This window comes from Lactuca sativa, chromosome 7, assembly GCF_002870075.4.
Source record: "Lactuca sativa cultivar Salinas chromosome 7, Lsat_Salinas_v11, whole genome shotgun sequence".
Lineage (NCBI taxonomy): Eukaryota > Viridiplantae > Streptophyta > Magnoliopsida > Asterales > Asteraceae > Lactuca > Lactuca sativa.
This window is the reverse complement of record NC_056629.2, coordinates 51,649,035-51,672,311: the sequence shown is the minus strand read 5'-3', so window position 1 is coordinate 51,672,311 and position 23,277 is coordinate 51,649,035. Positions and strand designations below refer to the sequence as shown.

At 35.4% G+C, this 23,277-nt stretch overlaps 2 protein-coding genes across 2 annotated transcripts; one reads left to right on the top strand and one right to left on the bottom strand.

Annotated features, from left to right (window-relative positions):
• Positions 1-1,060: 1,060 nt before the first annotated feature.
• LOC111905401 (pre-mRNA cleavage factor Im 25 kDa subunit 1) lies at positions 1,061-2,620 on the bottom strand. The gene is made up of 6 exons (XM_023901106.2): positions 2,096-2,620; positions 1,960-2,005; positions 1,790-1,883; positions 1,544-1,707; positions 1,373-1,483; positions 1,061-1,284 (listed from the first exon to the last, which is right to left on the bottom strand). The coding sequence occupies exons 1-6, from the start codon at positions 2,281-2,283 to the stop codon at positions 1,213-1,215; spliced, it is 675 nt and encodes a 224-aa protein (XP_023756874.1). The 5' UTR covers positions 2,284-2,620; the 3' UTR covers positions 1,061-1,212.
• A 17,289-nt stretch (positions 2,621-19,909) lies between these two features.
• Positions 19,910-21,301, top strand: LOC111905392 (WD repeat-containing protein VIP3). The gene is made up of 2 exons (XM_023901095.3): positions 19,910-20,345; positions 20,534-21,301. The coding sequence occupies exons 1-2, from the start codon at positions 20,007-20,009 to the stop codon at positions 21,152-21,154; spliced, it is 960 nt and encodes a 319-aa protein (XP_023756863.1). The 5' UTR covers positions 19,910-20,006; the 3' UTR covers positions 21,155-21,301.
• The last annotated feature ends 1,976 nt before the right edge of the window (positions 21,302-23,277 follow it).

Here is a 23,277-nt window from a genome sequence, read left to right as displayed (position 1 = left end):
CGTTTATGTTGATAAAGATACCTCTCATATACAGTCATATCCTTTTACAAAGAGTTGTTGATAGCTAGCCACAGTAAGCATAACATAGACCATGTTTTGACTAAGCTACCCTTGAAACGCTCCCACTTCTAAATTTCTAATGAAGAGCATTTCGGAGGGGTAGCTTTGTCAAAACATGGTCTATTCTATTCTTGTTGTGGTTACCTATCAACAACTCTAATGAAGAGCATTCGTTTGCATACTTATCTAGAATCCATGATATGATAAATCATTTGATTGGAAATGTAAATATAGTCATGAAATGCACCTGCTCAATCAAGATTCCACTAATAAATATCCAAGTGCATTACAAAGTTCTACATGTATGAATAATGTTCTTTCGTGGGTTATGTTTTGAAGAGAAGCAAAAATGAATCTCATAAAGTCATTAATATAAGCAGGAGATGACGTGGGATTTTCTATAAACAAGTAAAGAGAAAATGACTTTGGATGGTAACCAACTGTTGAGTTTATTCTCATTTGGTCCCTTTCTTTTTTTTCATACCTAATATACCATCAAACTTGTTTCATAACCCTTTAACCGACAATTACATGTCAAAAGCCGATCAAAAAGGCTATGGTGAACACAAATAAATTCGATGGTATATTGGGAAAAAAAAAGGAAAGGGACCAAATGAAAACAAACCCAATAGTTAGTTACCCTCTAAAATTATTTTCCCTAATATTAATGAGGAATCTAATAGTATGACATTTGTCAATATAAGAATAAACCTATTTATTTATTAGAATAAAGATGTCTATATATATACAGATGGCTATATATATATATATATATATATATATATATATATATATATATATATATATATATATATATAGAGAGAGAGAGAGAGAGAGAGAGATGGTGTTAGTCAAAACTAACTAACAAATTAGATCACGAAACAGGTAGTTGTATGACAATCTTCGAAAATATTTATAAGCTTTTCATGCTTATAAAATAACTAAAGCATAAAAACTAAGTAATTTTGGATTTGTACTTGAACCATAAGTACCAAACTCGTACAACAAAACAAAGTCTTTTTTCTTTAATTCCAAGATGTTCAAAAAGTAAAAAGCTAACTACAGAACATACACATACTTACACATAGTATATATACAAATGTCCTTTTCTTTTTATATTTAAATATTTATACATGTGTACCCTATGATATTTCAAGTATCTACAATGTTGATAGAAAACCTTGAAAGCAACTCCGGAATCCCTGCTATTATCGATCCATACGTCTGCAAAATTAATCAAACCCAAATTTAATCATCAACAATGATCTAATTCTAATCATTAACCTTGTTGCTGTAAATTAAAGATTCATACCTTTCGATTTTCATGAAGCTGACACAATGGAACAGCTAGCAACTTCAAATTTTTTGGCACAATGAAGTCCTTACTCGATGGCAACTTCACAATGTAAAGCTTAATACACTCCTGCATATCATCATCATCATCATCGATTGAAAACTGCAAGAACATGGTGAAGAAAATTACCTTAGGGTTCTTGCCGCTTGAAGGTAAATACGGGTAAGGAATTGTTTCAAAATCAGATTTCCACCATGTTCCAATACATTCACCAACATTCCATTGATTTCGATAGCTATCATCATCAGCAGCAGATAGCTTGTTGGAAAGCTTTCGCTTTAGGCCATCAATTTCTACAGAGTAGATTAATTTTTTAACCTTCTTTGAAAAACAAGTGATTTTGTGAGTTAGGGAAGATTGTTTTGTAATTCTCACCTGATTCATCGGATCTTAATCGGCCACCAGGAAGTTTATAGATGCAGTTTTTTGATTGGAGCAACAACAGATGAGGATGCTTGAACAATTCAACCTGACATTAAGCAGTTTCAGAGGATCCATGAAAAAGTCAAAAAAAGTCAAAATCCGAGTATTATCGCAAACCTTACCAAAATCACTGCCTCCACACAAATCCTCATGCCATGAGCATCATAACTACACATCAAAATCCAAAAACAGTTTAAGAATCACGCAATAAAGATATACAATCGATCATTTGCCATTGCAATTGATAAGATAACCTACTTGGATTTCAAACGTTGTGCGCGATCAGCTAAGGTTTCGTTCTCGTCCTTGGATGCAACAGCAGGTTTTGAACTGAAGTAATAACTACTAAGAGGGTAGATATCCACAACCAGGTCACCACTGTCATCGACTCCATCGGAATTACCACGGCGATCGCAGTTGTTCAACCCTCCGTTTATGATCTCCATCTGATTAGTAACCGATATCTCGACTAAAGATGGATAATTGAAGAAATATGAAGAAAATTTTTACGTTTGGTGGACTGTGTATATGAGTTCACACCTCAGAGGAGTTGGAACGTGGCAGTTGAAGAAGGTGATGAGGTGGCGCATGGAGGTAGAAAGGTCGGTGGACGGTGGTAATCGGAGAACACGCTTCAAGATGATAACGACGTCGGTTTGGGGGATGTTTTGGGTTTATAAAACTGCCTTTCTTCTTGGGCTCAAATTTTCTAACTTGGGCTTATTATGAGTTCGATGATAATATTTATTTACGAACCAAAATGTATAATAGGTTTTCAATTTTATTAAAATAATTTTTTCAAATATACTTAATTCTTAAGAAAACATATAATTTATTTTTCTTCTATATCCATTTTATCATATAAAATAAAACCAAATATACTCGTTTGTATCTATAAAAAACCAAAATCACATGTAAGAAGATATGATTTTGTTAATGTTAAAACAAAAGAGCTTTATCATCATTAAAAAAGTTTCTTATCGTCATCGTCCTTTAAAGTTTCATTTTTCTTTTTCCCAAGTAACAGTCTTCTTTTCATTATATATATATATATATATATATATATATATATATATATATATATATATATATATATATATATATATATATATATATATAAAGTTTTCTTCCCTTATCTACAGTATTCAGTATTCTGCATTCTCTTTTGGCTTATATGCCCTTCTATTTTTCTATTTTTCGTGTCATCTATTTTATTCATTCCTTTTAAATTGTTGTTTATCCCCCTGTACTTATGTTTATTTGTCATCCCTTTATTTTATATGTTAACCCTTCTGTTTCCCTTATCTATAGTATTCTGCATTCTCTTTTGGCTTATATGGCCTTTCTATTTTTTGTGTCCTCTATTTCATTCATTCCTTTTAAATTGTTGTTTATCCCCCATGTACTGATGTTTATTTGTCATTCATTTATTTTATAAGTTAAGCCTTTTGTCAACGTAGACTGCTGACTTGCTTTTAAATTTTCTACGTGTCTTTCTTTCTTGTCGTTTGTTGTCCACGTGTTCTTCTTCTCTCTTTCTTTTGGGTTCGATGTCCACCGCTCTTCGCCGCCTATCTCTCGATTACATTAGTATGGTTTCACATTTTACTGTATCCTCCCCAAATCCAGTCTCCTCCCTTATTCTACCAGCTGCCTCCACCGCTTCAGGCGATGTACCGACAACCAACCATCGGAGTCCGCCGTTTACCCTCTGCTCCACTACTGTCTCCACCAGAAAAAAGAATGACACCCTTGATATACCATCGCTTCCTCGCTTTTTTTTATCTCATTAATTTCCACATTAATTTTGTCGACTCTGCTAACAGAAGCCGCACGTTCTTCTCAACCTAGCGGCTTCTGATTGGAAATCAAGAAGGAATTTAGGTTGCCCCGTCTCCGATGAAGAAGCCATCGTCACTGTTCGTCGCGAGAATCAACGAAGATTCGGTCGATGGGTTTGCAAATTCTAGAGTTTATCATGGTTCTGTTGATTGATTAGATTTTGATGACCCCACGACCCAATTTATGATCAAAGATGAGGTTGATAAATGGAAAAATGAGCGTACGAACCACAGGGGTTCTCGATTCATCTATGATGACCACCGGCGAGCGCCGCCTCGATTTTTGATAGCCTAATATCAGGTAATACATATTCAAACAACTGTATATCCGTTCCTCCTCACTTCCTTTGGATTACATCTACATGAATAACCTGATATCAGGTGAATATCGGGTTTTTTCTTTTGATGATTTTTCTTGATGTTGTTTATATTTACTAAAGTTGATATGTGCTTAAAAATTATTTATGAAATTCGTTGGTTGATACGAAATCAGGTACGCAAACGACAAAGGATTTTTTGTTGTTGCACATCATATCTTACCCAGGTAAAAGAGTCACTTGCTTCTTTCTCTCATGTTTCTGTCCATGTTGATTTCCTTCTTTTTTCCATTTCTAATATTTTAAGGAACATGGGACGACAGAAAAGGGGAGGCAACCGAATCTACAAGAATAACTAATTCCATCATTTGAAGCCGACTACGTCTTCTGAATCGCCTATTACCTTTTTAATTTTATCATGTACGTTGTGTCATCCTTTTTGATTTGGTCCTTATAGATTATGAATTCCTTTTCGATTTAATCATTTACCGTCTACACCCTTTGTGCCCGATCTGAAGTCATGGCACCAGATAAAATCGAAAGGAAATTTGATGAAAAACCACACAACATCAACAACACTCGATTTCAGGTACAACATCTACATAGCAGTATGATTTTGTTCTGTCTGCACTCATACACACACAAACACGATTAAATGAAGCCTCACTTCTACTTCTTTAAATGTTTTTTTAGAGTTTCAACTAGAATCTAGATAAAAAAACACTATCCAACTGTTTGACAAAATGTCACAATGAAATATTTGTTCAATAAAGATAGAGTAAAATGCTTTATTTATTTTATTTATTCTAAATCAGGTTTTGGTCAAAAGTGGTTGTAGTTAAAAAGATAAATGGTTTAACATTTTATCAACTTCAGATTTTTATATCATCGGTATTAAGCAAGGATTCGTTTAAATCATGGGAGCGTCTTTTAGAAAATCCCTCTAACATTGTGTGTGTATGCTTGTATGTTTAACTGTTTATGTGTATGTGTTTGCAACTACAGGTTTGTAACATAACTTGATCTGGACGTAGTAGTGGTGGCGAAATCAAAAGCTGTAGCAGGGGATATCAGATGTAGACACCTGCATCGGTACCGATTTTTCTTTATATACTTAAATTGATCCTCATTCGCGATGTTATAGTCTTATTCATTGTGCATCATCTTCTTTTCCATCAATACAGATTGATGATTTGTTTTTATGAACCAGACTGAACAAAGACGAAGGCTACATCATCTTCTTTTCCACAGGTACACATTTTTGTTTGTTTACTTATATATGATTTATCCATCATCTATAATCCTCATAATAATTTTTAAACCATCTTAGGTTAGTAGAACTTAGGTAACCACATTAGAAATCAAAATTTTAACCTGTTATGGTTCTTTCCGATTTTGCCCTTCCTCTTGTGTACAAACCTAGGGTTCTGTTTTATCGGATACCTTGTGGTGGGTTGGTAAGTTTTTATCATGGGTTTGATATGATAAATATTTTTTTTATATTAATAGTTGATTCATAGTCTGCATCCTCTTATTCTCTTCAGTAAAATAATTACTTTCTTTTTATCTCTCAGATTCCAAAATATAAGTTGGATTATACAAAAATGATCTAACATACAGCAACAACATTCCAACTCCATCTATTTTGAGATTTTCATTAACCCACACACTTTAGATACAGTTCTCAACTTTCCACTCTTAGTAGACACACTTATCTGTGATGAATCTGTGGAATTTGTGTGACTGATGACTCTTTTGAAGCCCAAATTTGTGTGGAGGATGCAGAAAGTATGATGATGTGGGGTAAAAAAAACAACATTTTAGTGGACAAAGACATCATTTCCCTGCTTAGTCTATTAAGACATTTTGTATTTATGGAACTCCCCTCAATCTCTTGTGAATGAAAAAAGGTAATTGCCCTCATACTCATTGTTGATAATAACCCTAGATAAGTGTGTCTACTGAGAGGGGAAAGTTGAGAACTGTACCTAAAGTGTGTGGGTCAACGAAATAGCAATGTACCTTGCATTTTTATTATGATTTTTTTTTACCAAAAACCAAATAACATTGCCATTTAGTACATTTTCCATATTTAGATGGTAAATGCAGTAAATAGCAATGTACTTTGCATTTACACATTTTTCCTGTGTTTTGTAATTTCTTTTGATTTTTTTTTTCCAAAAAACTAACTACATTGCCATTAGGTGTATTTTCCATTTTTAAGAGTAAAATGTCCCAAATAGCAATGTACTTTGCTTTAACCAAAATACACTGCTACTAGGTTCATTTTCCATTTTTTGGTTATTAATGCATTAAATATCATTGTACTTTCAATTTACAACTTTTTTTTCTTTTTAAATTTTTTTTATTCTTTTTCCAAAAAAAAAAAACACTAACTAGCAGTTTACTTTTGGTTTTTGTTTTCAACAATTTGTTTTTTATTTTTTGACCAAAAACGAAAACACATTGTTATTTGTTGCATTCCATCAGTTGTATATTTGTTGGTCAATCATGACGCCTATTTTTTTTTATAGATCTAGATGAAGGGAAATGATGATAATATTATTAAGATGTTGGATTCGTTGGTCAATCATGACACCTATTTTTGCATGCAGTTCTGTAATGAAAAATTATCAACCACTTCTACAACATCCACCACTTTTGTACGCAGCTATGTAATGAAAAACTATGTAACCACCATCTAATGAATGAATTTGATCCATATCTTATTATACAATCTATACGTGAAACACTAAAATAATCAAAAAACAAACAACATACCCCTTAACTGTAAACCTTAAACATACGTGTACCATCTAACCCCCGCGTAGCGGGGGGCTTGCATCTAGTTTCTATATATTAATGTCAATATCAACTATCAAGGCACATCAACCTCCTCTTTTTCTCATTCGTAGTCCAAAACCATATTATCTTTCCATCTCTTAACATTCCACAATTTTTTTATTAAAATATATAAAAAAAAAATGAGAATAAAAATATACATTAAATTTAAAACTTTAACAAAAAAAAAATAAGAAAATACAAATAAAAAATAACATTAAATAAATGAACTAACTAAATAACATCATAATAAAAATAAAAGGAAATCTAAACGAGTTTTTTGAATAATAATCATTTTCTTCGGAATGTCTCATTTCAGACTATTGTTTATATTCCAAAGTTCTTACTCCCGAATACTTCAATCTGAATTTGATCTTCAAATTTCAGGGTTATTTTTTTCCATTTTTTTGAAAATAAATATCATTTTTGAAATGTTTAATGTCACCGTTTTTCAATAAATTATATGATCTTATGTACTAAAATTATAAATAGTTCATATTAGTATGTTTGTTTAACTTTTTGTTATAATTAGCTAAAAAAAATTATTGAAATTCCGGAATTGTTCATGATAACCACCTCGATTCAATGTATTGTTGTTCGGTACCCCAACGTCGAGATAGTTTTCCCGTCAGTGTTGTTCTATACGGAGATTCACTTTCAGACTAAACTATGTAACCATTATGTCCCCTTTTACATGTAAACGATTCAAGAAAATAAATGAAAATTTTTGTATATGTTATTTTTTAACCATTAAAATATCATATTTGTCCAACCTAATTTGTAAATATCACATTTTACCCTTCAAAAACTTTTAAAATATCAAAATTTTCCAAATTCTTATTTTAATACTTTTATATATTTTTTTATTAAATTTAAGTCATTAGTTTTAATAAGGGAAATCTCGATAAAGTTCTAATAATTATGGTCAGTTTACAGTTTAATCTCAACTTTTATTTTTTTAACAAAAATGTCATAATTATTTTATATTTTATCTAAATGAACAAAATAGTCCTTAATCTTTTCAACAAACAATGATAGGTTATCGTATAAAAATTAATAATCGGGACTAATTTGTTCAAAACAATAAACGTTAGGATTAAACCGTAAATTTACTCAAAATATTGAAACTTTATCGGAGACTTACTATTTTAATAATTAACTAGAATATACTCTTATAAATCTAAGCTTAAAATGTCATCTACACACCTTATAAACTTTCAAAATATATTGTTTTATCTAAATTATTATTTGAATCAATTTTAATAAGTTAACAACTATAAATAACTAAACAATTAAATATATGTTAGAATTTTATGGGAATTCAACCTAACTCCACAATTTTTGCGTTACGCATTTTGATCACTCTCGTTTGCTACTCAAAACCATCGAATTCTGATTTTTGGCCTTCACTGTTTCGATTTTTCAATTCATGGCTACTATGTGAAATTTTAGTGACATATTTTGCAATGCTTGGAACTCATATCGAGGCTTTGGCACCTCTAATAAATTGTAGCATTCGGTTCTTGGTATGTGCTCTGTTATTAAATCTTCTTCTATTTTTGCATTTTTGGCCTTGGACTCGGCGAGTCGAAGGACTGACTCGCCGAGTAGAAGCGGGATGAGGCGCTAGTTTAAGTTGTGGACTCGGCGAGTCGAGTCCCGGACTCGACGAGTAGCCGCTGTTTGGACAAAAACCCTAATCCAGGGGTTTGCACCCTATTTAAACGACCTTATGCAACCTTCTTTCCCCCTTTATGCTCTCAAACACTCCTCATAGCAAACCCTAGCCGTTTTTGAGAAGATCTAAGGCTTTTTGAGTGATTCTTGTGAGTTTTGATCTCAAAGAGGAAGGAAGAGCATAGAAGGATCAGGAGGGGACTGAAGGATTCGAGTTTGGTTCATCATTTGCAGTCTTTGGAAGGTATAAAGTCTGAACCTTGCTCATTCATTTGTTAGATCCCTCTTTTAGGTGATTTAGGGCTTTTATAAGCCATTTTTGGTGGCCAACCATGTTTGCAAACATGGTTGGGGGTTTGGGCTTCTGTATCATGTCATTTTATGAGCCACAAGTCAGATCTAGGTTGCTTTTTGAACCAAGGAAGGCCCCATGCAACTAAAGAACCATTTTAGAGCCTTTTAAGCTCTAATGTCCCATGCATGCACGTAAAGTTTGTAACTTTACATGCTAGATCGAGTTTAGGGGCCTGGATCTATCATTTGGTTTAAGTGTTGTACATCAGAAATCGAAGTTCTTAGTAAGGAAAGTGATAGACTCGGCGAGTCCAAGGGATTTTGGTCCCATATCAGTGAGGGTCATAAGGACCAGTTAAGTGTGGAAGGGTTTTAGGAGTCTCGGGGAGTGACCTAACGTTCTGGACTAAGCAAAGTGTTCTTGGAGTTCATGGTACTCGGTGAGTGCATAAACGGACTCGGCGAGTCCAAGACAATCTTCATGGAACTCGGCGAGTTGTTCATCAACTCGGCAAGTCGAGGACAGAACGTGTTCATAGGATGAAGGGTAACTTGACGAGTTGTTCATACAACTCGGCGAGTCAAGTCAGGACATAAGTATCAGTTGATGATGAACTTGATGAGTTGTTCATACAACTCGGCGAGTCGGATGTGGATTCAGTCGGTATTCAATTAGAAGGAAAACTCGTCGAGTCATCGCCTAACTCGACGAGTAGAAACGGGTATGAGGTCTGATGGAAGGATAGGGACTCGGCAAGTTGACGAGTCAACTCGGTGAGTCAGGTCAACTGGAAGTTGACTTTGACTTTGATTTGGTCAAGGGGTAAAATGGTCATTTTACCCCAAGGGTAGATGTCAGTTTCTGACTAAGTGTTTTGTGGGAATTTTAGCCGGTGGATTTCCGGAGCAGCAGTGGCAGTAGTCAGAGGATTCCCGCACAATTCAGTAGATACGAGGTGAGTTACCTTTCCAGTAGGGGTGGGTCTAAGGCCACAATGTCGGCCCACCATTGAGGAGTATTTAGAAGATAATTGTCTTTGTGATAATTTATCTTGGTCTGGTATGCGTTTGGTTATGAGTTATATATGTATGATATGTTACATGATATGGATAGTTTCCCTGATAGTGGTCCTTAGGACCAAGGGGTAGGTCAGTACCCGGATATGTCTGAATGTGTGCTTTTGTCTTGATATCGTATGCTAGTGGTAGGGGTGGAATAGTCCCCAGTTACCGGTTGAAAGATACCGATGAAGGTTACCGGTTGAAAGATACCGATGACGATTATCGGTTGAAAGATACCGACGATGATTACCGGTTGAAAGATACCGATGGTATTGTATGGTATGTGGTATGATGGGGGAACTCACTAATCTTTATTCTTACGGTTTCAGTTTTTGGTTTCAGGTCCCTCTTCATCCAAGGGGAAGGAGTCGGCGGCGTAGCATGGCATCACACACACTCACATATGATTTCCGCACGGTGTGTTTTCTGGGATTGTACTCTGATATGACATTTGTTCATGGTTGTGGGTTTCAAACATGATACTTGGTTTTGAGATGACGTGTTTATACAATATTTCCTAATGAATGTTTTATGAATTAATTAATCAAAAATGAAATTTTTGGGCTTGACTTTTGGGATGTTACATAAATTTATGTTGGCAAAAAATCACTTTGTGAAAGATATAATCAGGGAGTGGAGGAAGATTGAACACAAGAAAGAATCGAAATATACTATCTCAACTGAAGAATGCAGAAATCTTGAGTTTTTTCAACAATTTGCATCAAGTATCAAGAAAACAAGCCTTGGCTCTTATACCACTGAAGGGTTTTGAGCATTCTAACACTCATAAGGTGTACATGTAACCCTATAAACCTTGGATCTATGTTTTACTAAGATACATGCAAATTTGATTTTCCAAGGTTCTTAACCTAACTAGCATGAGATTGGGAACTTTGAAACATAAAAGCTAGTAGAAGAACATACATTTCTTGTTTCTTGGATTCCTTGAGAACCTCGTGAGCCTAGCACCTCAAATGTTTCACATAACAGCACAACTCTTGGAATAACTTTGAGAGAAGTACACTATCACTCAAAATCGGCTAGCCCTCTTGTTCTACACATATTAGTGCAGATTTTGCTAGCCATGGGGTCCTTTTATAGTTGTGTCACAAGTAGGGTTACCACATGTAAACCCTAATTGAGATGACTTTTCATATTCCATGATCCATGGGTTTATAACCTCCATGGACTATCCATGGAGCACCTTATGGGTTTTAGCCCAATTCAATAAACCAATGATCATTAGCCCACAATAAAAAGAATGGATGATTTGCACAATCAACCCCATATATTTAATTAGCCTCCTTTTGATCACCAAAGTAATTGTAAATTAATTATTGATCAATACTAATTAAATACTATTATTAATATATTAGAACTTATAATATATTAATAAACCATAAGTGTTCTTTCTCTCATTTAGTCTATCCAAGTGTTACAATGCCATGCAACCCAAAATGGACCATGCTAACTAGGTCAAGTACATTCCAGAAATAGCTATGAACTTAGACACCTAATCCAACAGATATGACCATAAGAGGCTAGATGGCCATGTAAAGCTTCCAATTTTACACTTATTCATGATTAGAAGAAGCTCAAAACCTTAAAAGAGACCAAAAGAAGGACTTAATGAATGCACGAAGACCCAGGACCAAAAAGTTGGCACCTTTATGCCAAAAGAGCTCATGAAGATCATATAATTGGCAAGGATAAACACTTTGGACTTCTACTTCCTCAACAATCACCCAACCATGGCTAAAAGCATATAGATAAACCCGAGAGAGATCTAAGCCAATACTAAGCAAGGTTAGAGTTTTTATACCCAAAATGTGTTGGAAATGGAGCAAGGAACCAATATCTGAAAGCTCCTACTTGAACCACCACCTTGCACCAAGCTTCTCTTCCTTCAATGAGCCTTAAACACACCCACAATGAGCTTACAACTCTCAAGGAGGCTCTAGGGTTTTGAGATTAGGGTTAAGGGCTATGGAGGATGGAAATGAGGCCAATATGTAACATCCATAAAAATCAAGCCAATTTAAAACTTTTTAAATATCCAAAATACCATTTATTATTACAAAGTGTTTTCGAAATAGTTTAAGCATCGGAGTTCCCAGAAATCGAAATCATAAATCGAGGAAGTGTACGGTCATGCCTTCGCCTTCCCACGATCATCCGTTATACCTAAAACAATAATCAATAAATGTAAGCTTGAAGGCTTGTGAGTTACCCCCAAAATACACATACACCCAACGATACACATACAATAACAAACAACATACTATGGGTCCAATCATCCATCGGGATAGGATACCCCAGGACCTCAACCATCGAGTTGGAATGCCCACACACAACATATATATAACATATACTATGGGTCCAATCATCCATCAGGATGGAATACCCCAGGCCCTCAACCATCGGGTTGGAATGCCAACATATTATGGGTCCAATCAACCATCGGGTTGGAATACCCCAGTCCCTCAACCATCGGGTTGGAATACCAACATACTATGGGTCCAATCAATAATCGGGTTGGCATACCCCGGGGCCTCAACCATCGGGTTGGAATGCCAACATACTATGAGTCCAATCATCCTCGGGATGAAATACTCTCGGCCCACAAACATCATGTTGGAATGCCCCCCCATAACCAATCAAATAGACATGGCAAACGTGTTGTGTCGTGCCGGGTTTGTGTCATGTCGGGTTTGTGTTGTGTCAAGACATTAAACAGGTTGAAAGGGTTTGACCCTAACCCGACACGTTTAATTATCGTGTCGTGTCGTGTCAACCCGTTTATTTTCGTGTCGGGTTTCGGGTTAAGGTTTAGAGCTTGTAAATATGTTTTGTCATGTTGGGTTGAAATATTTTAAAGGTTGGAAAGTAGAAGTTGTGGAGGAAAAAATGAAAAAGTGAAACACTGGAGTTGTGAGATGGAATGGCAAAATTTATAGTAAGTTTAGAAGGAAAAATGAAAAGAGTTAAAGTTGGGGAGAAAATGGATAGGTGGTGAGGATGACTAAAATTAAGTAACTTTGAAAATTTGAATATTACTTCTAATTTTTTGAGTTTGGCCCACTATAAGTCTATAACATATAATATATTTATAAAAATATGAAATTTATAATAAATAATATATAATTAAATGGGTCATATTCGAGTCATCTTCGAGTTGAGAGCCTTAACCCTAACCCTACCCGTTTAATTATCGTGTCGTGTCAATCCGTTTACATAAACGTGTCGAAATCTTTGACCCTAACCCGCTAATTTCGTGTTGGGTTCGTGTCGGGTTTTCGTGTCGTGTCATGTTTTTCCAGGTTTACAACAAACATGTACACCTATATCGGATAATGTAACGCCCGTAGATCCGGGCTAGTCAATTTAGAGACGATAAGCGTCAAAAATGACTTTTTGGTAGAAGATTATTTAGGGTGGATAATCTTAACTAAGTTGTAGTGGTCGTGACAAGGATTCCGGATATATAAAGAACGCCGAAATTCGAGTTATAACGAAGAAGTTATGACCTGGCGAAGTTTCGCGACAGAACCGACACAACGCTGAATGACGTAAAAACTAAATTTACGTTAGAGTGATATTTATCCTTAGTGATCTAAATGAAATTCGTAGAGTTCGTTAAACTGAGAGTTCGACCCTAACCCGCTAATTTCGTTTTGGGTTCGTGTCGGGTTTCGTGTCGTGTCATGTTTTGCCAGGTTTACAACAAACATGTACACCTATATCAGATAATGTAACGCCCGTAGATCCGGGCTAGTCAAATTATAGACGATAAGCGTCAAAAATGACTTTTTGGTAGAAGATTATTTAGGGTGGATAATCTTTACTTAGTTGTAGTGGTCGTGACAAAGATTCCGGAGATATAAAGAACGCCGAAATCTGAGTTATAACGAAGAAGTTGTGACATGTCGAAGTTTCGCGACAGAACCAGCACGACGCTGAATGACGTAAAAAGTGAATTTACGTTAGAGTGATATTTATCCTTAGTGATCTAAACGAAATTCATAGAGTTCGTTAAACCGAGAGCGTGCATAAAAAGAACGCCCAAATCTGACTTCGTATGAGGAAGTTATGATTTTCTAAAGTTTCGACTTAGCGGTATGCAGCCCGAATACTCGATTTGAGATCGAGCGTTTTTTAGCCGAAACAATATAAACTAGAGTCGAAGATCTCGTCGATAGTAGTCCAACAACAAAAAGACAGACGAAAATGGAGTTCAGATGAAGGAGTTATGAATTTCGAACGGAGTTTTCCTGTCCCGGCCTACTAAAAATAATATATAAGTAATATATTTATAATATATTAAAAATAAAGTAAAAATTAGCCAACAGAGTCTAAACAAGAGTTGTAGATCATAATGTCACCTACGTGTCGATATAAAGAACGTCGAAAAAGGAGTTCGTATGCGAAAGTTATGAATTTCTGAAGTTCGGGGAGCGAAACCCCAAAACTGTCAGATACCACGACGTGGCAAGTCTTCTGACGCCTCCTGGAGTCCCCCAGGCACAACTTGCGATGACGCATGTAGTGACGACCAAGCCCACGATGTAGAAAAGGTGCCACGACGTGGCAAGGGCAAATTTTGCCCTATAAATAGATTTGAAGGGCCAGCCGATTATGGTTGCTCCATCGCTTCTCTCCCACTTCCGATACACCCTCTAAGCCCTATTTTAACCCCCCGAAGCCCCGATATCATCCCGAGACCCAAAGCAAGTCCCGAAGTCCGAAGATCCCGAGAAGAAAAGAGTTTCCGAGCCGAAGCTCTACTCGCGAGAAACCCGATGTGTGAAGTGATCCCGGTTTCACCGAAGAATACTACCATTGCAAGCCGTAGTGCTGTCCAATCATCTTCTGATCATGTGAGTGTATAGTTACTTTCTTCTAACACATTAATATTAAGTATTTGCTATGAAATATGTGCTATGTGTGTATATATATTGTTGTTTATTGGAGATGTTTGTGGGATGGATAAATTTTATAGGTTTTAATGAGTTAAACTGTATATGTATTTTGTATCTGCAAATATGTTGGGTAGAACATGGATAGATAAGACTGATGGTATGTGATAAAAAATGACTTGGATCATGAGATAAAAGGATAAAGAGAAAAACTTGTTTTAGATCTGGATGTATGGATCAGATCAGGTGGTTAGTTTTAGATCCAAGAGTATGGATCAGATCAAGAGGTTAGTTTTAGATCTGGGAATATGGATTAGGTAATGAGGAAAATTTAAGATCCGGGAGTACGGATTATATATTTTTGAACTACGTGTTCTTTCGATAAGGTATCATGAGTATAGTCCCTTTTAGGAACATGATTTTAATACGAGTATTGATTAAAGTATGAAATATACATATGTATGTGAAGTATTTGTTATTGTCCGAAATACGTGTTAGATATATTTGATGATATACAACGTGCGGATCAGTTATGGTTCAATATGTGTTAAGATGTGAATATATTATATTATTACTTAAAACTCTGTGTTAAGTATACACTAGTTAGCATCGCCTGAACGGAGTTAGTATCGAAAATTGATTATAAGCATTGTAGGTTTGCCTAGTGATGGGTTAAGACTTAAATAGGGATGTTTAGTTCCATTAAGTTTGGACATTGGGTAGCCTCATATTAAGAGTACGTGTGTTGTGAGATTGATGATCGGTGGAGTACGTCCTACATATAGAAGTACATTTTATGTACGAAGTCCTTTTCAAAGCTCTGTGTCTTGGGTGTTGCTTGTGCCAGGGTACTATTATGTTCTCGGGTACGAGTCTTTCGCATACTAGAGTACTATAATGTGCCAGAAGTACTATCATGTGCAAAGTCTTTTTAACAATTTTGTGTGTCGATTACGGGAGCGTACGAGAGTACTATAGTAGTATTTCCCCATACTTTTATTTTGAGAGAGCTTTGGAGTCAGCGTTTCTTTTATGAAGTGATCGACCGAGCTTCATATGTCAGCGTTTTCTTTCACGATGTAATTAAGGGAACTTCGTAGACTGCCTAATAAAATGTGTCGGTAACAGACCACTGCTAGGTATGTCTAGTGGTATATTGTTGGATAGAGTGCGTCTGGGGGTGAAATACCTCATGTAATCAGGCCACTGCTAGGCAAAGTTCGATGTTGGGATAGGTAGAGTCTGGGGGTATAATACCTCATGATAGTCAGACCACGCCTAGGCATTGTTATCTAGATAACTACCCCTGACTTAAAATGTCTTGTGGTTCTTTCTTTTACGAACGAAGGTTCGTGGTGAAACTTATTCCATTCCCCTCATTTGATGTCATTATTGATCCTCGTTTGCTGCAAGGGAATTTTCGAAGCAGCTTCATCAGTTTGTGGTTCATATCGATTCTTAGGCTAGATCTCGTAAGATCATTGTATAGGGTCAGTATGTGGGGATCGACGGGATGGGATATATTGTTTTAGAAATATGATTTATATGTGTTTATAATATTAGTGGTTTTGCAGGATCGAGATGTAGATTATTATTACATTGTTTGAACTAAGAGCTTTCGTACTCTGTGTTCCTTAGGTGATTGGGTTCACCAGGGATATTCGAACTAAGTGTTCATTAGATATCTGAACTTAGTGTTCATCAGAGATATTTGAACTAAGCTTTCATTAAGTGTTTTTGAACTAGGTGTTCATTGGGTAGTATTTGAACTAAGCGTTCATTAAGTGTTTTTGAACTAAGTGTTCACTGGGTAATATTGGAACTAAGTGTCTATTAGGTGTTCTTGAACTAGGTGTTCATTAATTGTTGTGAACTACGTGTTCACCAGAGATAATCTAAGAACCTTGGCAACACTAGACTTTATGCAAGTTCCTTAGGGCAAACATTAGGAATGAAGGGGAGAAGGGTAATCGGTTCTTAGGATAAATATTTAAGAAATAAATGGAGATAAAGTGGGTGGGTAAATGGATTGATTATTTGATAATTAAATATAATAATTATATTATTGTGGGTTGAAAACCCTATATGCTCACCAGGCTCCCAAGCCTGACCCTCTCAGTTTTCTTTGTATTACAGGTTATGGCATGAGAGCATAAGTTGGCTGAAATAACAAGAGATTTTGGATTATAGGCCAATAGTTATGAATAACTGTTGTAAGGTCTATTTTGTTCTGTTTATGCTTTTGGTCTGTATTGAACATGACATCCCGAGATTTTGTCATAAAATGAAAATACATTTCTTTAAAGAAATGCTTTGATAAATCTTTATCATATTTTGGGAACAAATTCCGCAACTGTTTTCTTTAAAAGATCACTCTGATTTTAAAAACAAAGCATAAACAAATCGGTCTTTTCTGGCTGTGAAATTGGGGATGTCACAGATAATCATATAACAATCTATAAAGACAACATACTAGGGTCCTATCATCCTCGGGATGGAATACCCTCAACTACCAATCAATCATGTGCACATATAACAGGTAATCTCCTACCGGCATACAAACAATTAGACCAAACTATAGGTCACTAATCATAACCACATCCGATCTACCAGTATACCGATCTAACAGATCATGGCAACATATAACATCCTATCTACCAGGATATTGATCTCATGGATCATAAGATCATATAATATCCTATCTACCAGGATATTGATTTAACGGATCATAACAACATATAACATCCTATCTACTAGGATACTGATCTAACAGATCATAACAATACTCGAGCGTATAACATATCAGGATAGCAATCCAAAAGGGTCGGCCTTGGTGCCTTAGACCCTTGAGTATAGTGAGTAAAACTCACCTCGCAAAGTCGATCCGAACTGAAGAATCGAACTCCCGAATCGCTGCCTCACCAAAGATCTCGAACTATCCAAATAATAAATATCAATTCATTACACAACATAACAATCTTAACTAAAGGGGTCCACACAATCCATCATGTTCATTCTCTTTATTAGGCCAAGGCCCAATGCCAATTCCATAACCTTGAAAGCCCTTATGACAAGCCCATCATTGGCCCAATTTACCAAATTGGGCCTAACTACCTAATTAGGCCTAATTCCAAGATCCATTATCAAAACTTGGCCCAAAACATTATATTCATAAAGTCCAAAAAAGGCCCAAATCTAACTAGTCCATAAACAACCCAAAACCCGAAGCCCAATTGCCAAAGGCCCGATAGAGGACGTACGCGGGGGGTACTCGTCCTGATGTTGACCACTATCGGGGTGGTTGACCTAGTACGCTGGGCGTACTGGATTTACGTTGGGCGTACTTGGGGTTTCACCAAAACCCTAATAAGTGCTTAATGGCTTAAGCACTTAAGCCCAAACTCCAAATCCATCGACCAAATGTGCCATAGGATTATAACGTCTCGAACTTTATCACTTTGGACGTCCAGAAAGTTCTTAACACATGGTCTTAATCCATTAAGGCCTTCCTACTTCATGCATGAGACAAATCTAGCTATTGGGACACCATTTTTATGACTTAGGACCTCTTCCAAGGTCTGAAAGGACAATTCATTTTGTCCAAAACATAACATGCACCATTTAGGGACTTTTAGGACAAGAATGCTTCCATAAAGCTAAAATGACTAGATCTATCTCATACAAGTATAAAGTTTCAAGCTTTTTACCTTTTGGAACTTCTAAGGCACAAACCAACTTCAGATCTACAATCTTGATCTTCTTCTCCAACTCCTTGATGCAACACCTTCTTCTTAAAACACTTCAGAAACACTCAATAAGCTCAAACACTCAAGGAAATTGCTAGGGTTTGGGGAAGACAACTCTAATCAGTGAATGCTGGAGTAAGGGAGGGTTTTGTGCTCATAATGTTGCTTATATAGTCCCTAAACCCTAAATATTAGGGTTTCATTCTGCCATGGGTACGCCCAACATACACAAGTGTATGCCCAGCGTACTAGGACGCGCCTAGTACGCTCATGTGCCCTTATGTACGCGCATCGTACTCCTCCTAATCCCAAAATTGCAATTTAGCCCTTAGACTTTTCATGGCTTCGCCCTTCCATCCCCAGTGACTATAAAATGGAAAATCTTGGGATGTTACACAACACCTGGAACTTAAGGTGTTTAAATAGGGTGCAAAACCCCAAAATTAGGGTTTTTAGCTTAGACTTTGTGTTTCTTGATTTATAGGCTAGGTTCATGAATCTCATATAGTGGTTATTCTGCAACCTTGATGTACCTTGTCTACAAGCTCCCTAAGTCATCATCTTGAAAATACTATTGATTTCTAGCTTAAATTTTGTGTTATTTGATTCACAAGCTAGGTTACTCCTTTCCGATTCTTTATGGAATCATGTTATTTTGGTTATGGAATCAAATTTATGGGGTTTTTTGTTTGTTGTATGTGCTTCTTTTGGTTATGAAATCATAATGGGTGGTTGTGATGGACAATGATAGTGGTGTTGGGAGGTGGGTTAGATGGAGATGAATGGTTATGGCGACGGTGGGAGTTGGTTCCCAAAAAATAAAGGCAACCTGACATGGATTAACAACATGGATAAAAAAAACTAATAATTAATGGCACATTAATATTGTTATGAATAACTTATACATTCGAGTAAAATGACTTAACTGACATGTTATAAATAGGGATGAACATTTGTTTCAGAGAACCGGTCGGAACCGGTACCAGATAAAACCGACCGGGTCGGGATCAGGACGATATTTTTGTGGATTTTTGGAATCGGAACCGGAACCGACAAAAACCGAAACCATAACCGAAATATTTCTCAAGATATGTTGTTATTTCTCAAGGATAGGTTCCAACATTGAAGACCCGACAAAAACCGGTAGGAATCGGAACTGGTAAAACCTGAACCGGTTCTCACGATTCGGTTTGGTTCCTATTTTCCACAAAGTTCGGTTCCCAAGCTGGTACCGGGCCGGTTCCGATGATCATCTAGTCTAGTTATAAATGAGCTCAATAGCATGATAGCTATGCAAGATCATTTCAAAGAAAAAAAAATTCAAATCAATAAAAGAAAATGTTACATTTTCTTTATAAAAACACGTTTTAGTCAATTCTGAGTCAAAGTATCAAAAATCTCACAATCATCGGCTTCTTCAACATCAAGGTCTTGCGCTACCTAGGGTTTCCTCTGTCTGTACTCTGTAGCAAAAAATGAAGCTCGCATGGCTCAGGTCTCTCGAAACCTCTCATCAAGACTGCGTTTGGGCTTGTACATGGGTCCCTGCCACTGATAAAAGCCCTGGCCTCCTCCTCACCGGATCTCTCGACGAGACCGTGAAGCTATGGAATCCGGAGGACCTCTCCCTTGTCCGTACCAACACCGGACACTGCCTCGGCGTCGTCTCCGTCGCCGCTCATCCTTCTGGCAAAATCGCCGCCTCCGCTTCCATGGATAGCTTCGTCCGTGTGTTTGATGTTGAATCTAACAACACTATTGCTACTCTCGAAGCTCCTCCTTCTGAAGTCTGGCAAATGCAATTCGATCCTAGGGTAAATCTATACCTATATTACTTTATAGAAATCGGATCCGTTTATTGATTGCTTCGTGTTTCCTTTATCAGATACATATTTGGAATATGTATATGTTTATCCTTGTGATTTAAACTTTGAAATCTTCCGTTATGAACAACCCTAGATCATAATTCATTAAAAAAAACTGCTGATTCTGTTTTTGACAGGGTACAACTCTTGCTGTTGCTGGAGGCAGCAGTGCATCAGTGAAACTATGGGACACTGCAGAATGGAAACTCGTAGCAACATTATCAATCCCACGTCCTGAAGGATCAAATTCAAAGCCCTCTGATAAAGGCAACAACAAGAAATTCGTTCTCTCAGTTGCATGGAGCCCTAATGGAAGACAACTAGCATGTGGATCAATGGATGGATCCATTTCTGTATTCGATGTTCAACGAGCCAAGTTTCTCCACCATCTTGATGGCCACACAATGCCTGTTCGTTCTCTTGCATATTCACCATTAGACCCAAGAGTTCTTGTTTCAGGATCAGATGATGAACGTATTCATATGTATGATGCAGAAGGAAAGACTTTGTTTTCATCAATGTCAGGTCATTCTAGTTGGGTGTTGAGTGTTGATGTGAGCCCAGATGGTGCAGCCATTGCATCAGGGTCAAGTGACCGAACCGTGAAGCTGTGGGACCCGAAAATGAGGGCTGCGGTTCAGACCATGACTAACCATACAGACCAGGTTTGGGGGGTGAAGTTTGAAGGTGGTGTTAGAGGGTGTCTTCTTGCAAGTGTATCAGATGATAAAAGCATATCTCTTTACAACTATTCTTGACTTTCTTTGACTTTTTTTTTTTCCATTTGTTTTGCTTTTTGTTTGTTAATTGTACTTTCTTTTTCATTGTAACATGGAACATATATTGAAGACTTAATTGGTGTTGTTGCAGGTTTGATCAGAATCAGTATTATATTTCTAGCAGAATCTTTGATCTTGATGCTATAGTTTGGTAAAAAGTTCAAATTATAATCTTGTTAATAGTTACAAGAAAAGAAATTGTAATAATGTTATAATTGGGTAAATATTCTGAAGTACAATTAGTATAATGTTGTATAAAAAAATGGAAGTAGAATGTTATAATGAGACAAGGCTAAAGTATATAATATAAGATATATAAAATCCTTATTCTAATAAATAAATAGTTTTAATCTTCATTTACCAAGTGTCACTCTAATACAACTCTTCATTAATATTATGCAATATGTCATGTAGATATATTAGGGAAATCATTTCAAAATTTAAATTTACATTTTCTAATTATATGTTAAATTTGAATTTATAATAACTTTAAAATTGTGATATATCTTTTAATTAATAATTTATTTAAAATTATAAATTTTTATTATGAAAGTTTAATTAATTTTATAACGGTGGTTCCCACGGGTTATAAACTAGTATATAATATAAGGGGAAGATATATATAATATAAGCATAAAATGGTCATTCACTCTTATTCCGATTTAGAGGTTGTTTTTTTAGTATGCGTCGGTTGTGGAAAAAAAATTAAATGTTTTCAGAAAATAAAGTTTGAGATTTCAATTTCAGTTTTAAATAAATTTATTAGAAAACATGAATATTTCATTTTCAGTTTTTAATGAGAATTTTATAAAATGTGTTTTGGTTAAAATCATTGGAGTTTTCATTTTCCATTTTAAAATTTTAAAAAACTTTAGAAAACTATAAAAGGTTATTTTTTTAATTTACATATAACTTGCAAATTTTTTGAAAACTGAATTACCCAAACATACATATATATATATATATATATATATATATATATATATATATATATATATATATATATATATATATATATATATATATATATATTCTTTTTTCATTTGAAAATCTTCATGGAAAATTGTAAAAATTTCCACAGCCAAATGCAACTTAACCATTTAACTATTTGATTTTTTTTCCAACGAACTACTCTATGTTAAAATTGATATATATTGTTATAATTGATTAACATTAATAAATTTGCTTGTTTCTAAGAAAATAAGGTAAAAGAGTCATTTGAACCTATTATCTACACAAGAAAAGAAATAGACCATACCTTATGTATAAGGCATTTTATCCAAAGAAATATTATTACCGATTCAACTACATTACCTATCAGGAGTTCACGACTTAACGAAAACAAAAATGGCCCCTTATTTGATATAAAAGGAACAAAGTTTTATGTATACAATTTTTTTGTAAGCAAATATCTTTTTCCATTAAACCATTTAATTACAAGGGAAATCAAATGGTCTCTCACAAAGAGTACTTCTCAAATTTGTGTCCCGTGTTTTAAGTTTAAACCCCAGTCAGATTTTTTGCTATTATCATTGTAGCATTTAAATTCAAACGTGCTTTTATTTTTGTAGAAATAATGGTCGACCAACATACTAGAAGCTGGTACCTAGTATTAATTATGCCAATTGTATCTTTGATTCTGTTGTAACTTTTCAAGTCATTTATTTACATTCAATATGTTGCTCATATTTAAAATAAGAAGTTGATAAAAATATGTTTGACAATCAACACAACTAAAACCAACATGGCAACATGTTATAAGAATAGGATGATATTTGGTAGCCTTTTAATTTTCAATTAAAAGGCATGCTTTAATTGTTCAGATTCACCGCATTTGATAACCTCTTAACTTGTGTCTTTTAATTATTCAACAACCTCTTAATTTTTAAGAGAACGAGTTATATCTATGTAAAAGAAGAGAATCGTGTTTCCGAAATACCCTAATTTTTTAGCAAATCTTTTTTCGTCGTCTCTTTTTGTTTCACACAGTCGCCTCTCTTTTGCATTCCACCGAACTCTCCAACCTGTTATAAATTCAGATCTTAACAATTCAAAGCCTCTTAAAAGTTCAGATCTTGCAAACAACTCTAGTCTTGTTTTAC

Coding starts and splice junctions, on each gene's coding strand:
- LOC111905392 (XM_023901095.3), top strand. CDS start 20,007: ATGAAGCTCGCATGGCTCAGGTCTCTCGAAACCTCTCATCAAGACTGC. Junction 20,346..20,533: donor AAATGCAATTCGATCCTAGG/GTAAATCTATAC, acceptor TGTTTTTGACAG/GGTACAACTCTTGCTGTTGC.
- LOC111905401 (XM_023901106.2), bottom strand. CDS start 2,283: ATGGAGATCATAAACGGAGGGTTGAACAACTGCGATCGCCGTGGTAAT. Junction 2,006..2,095: donor GCACAACGTTTGAAATCCAA/GTAGGTTATCTT, acceptor TTTGATGTGTAG/TTATGATGCTCATGGCATGA. Junction 1,484..1,543: donor CAAGCGGCAAGAACCCTAAG/GTAATTTTCTTC, acceptor GATGATATGCAG/GAGTGTATTAAGCTTTACAT.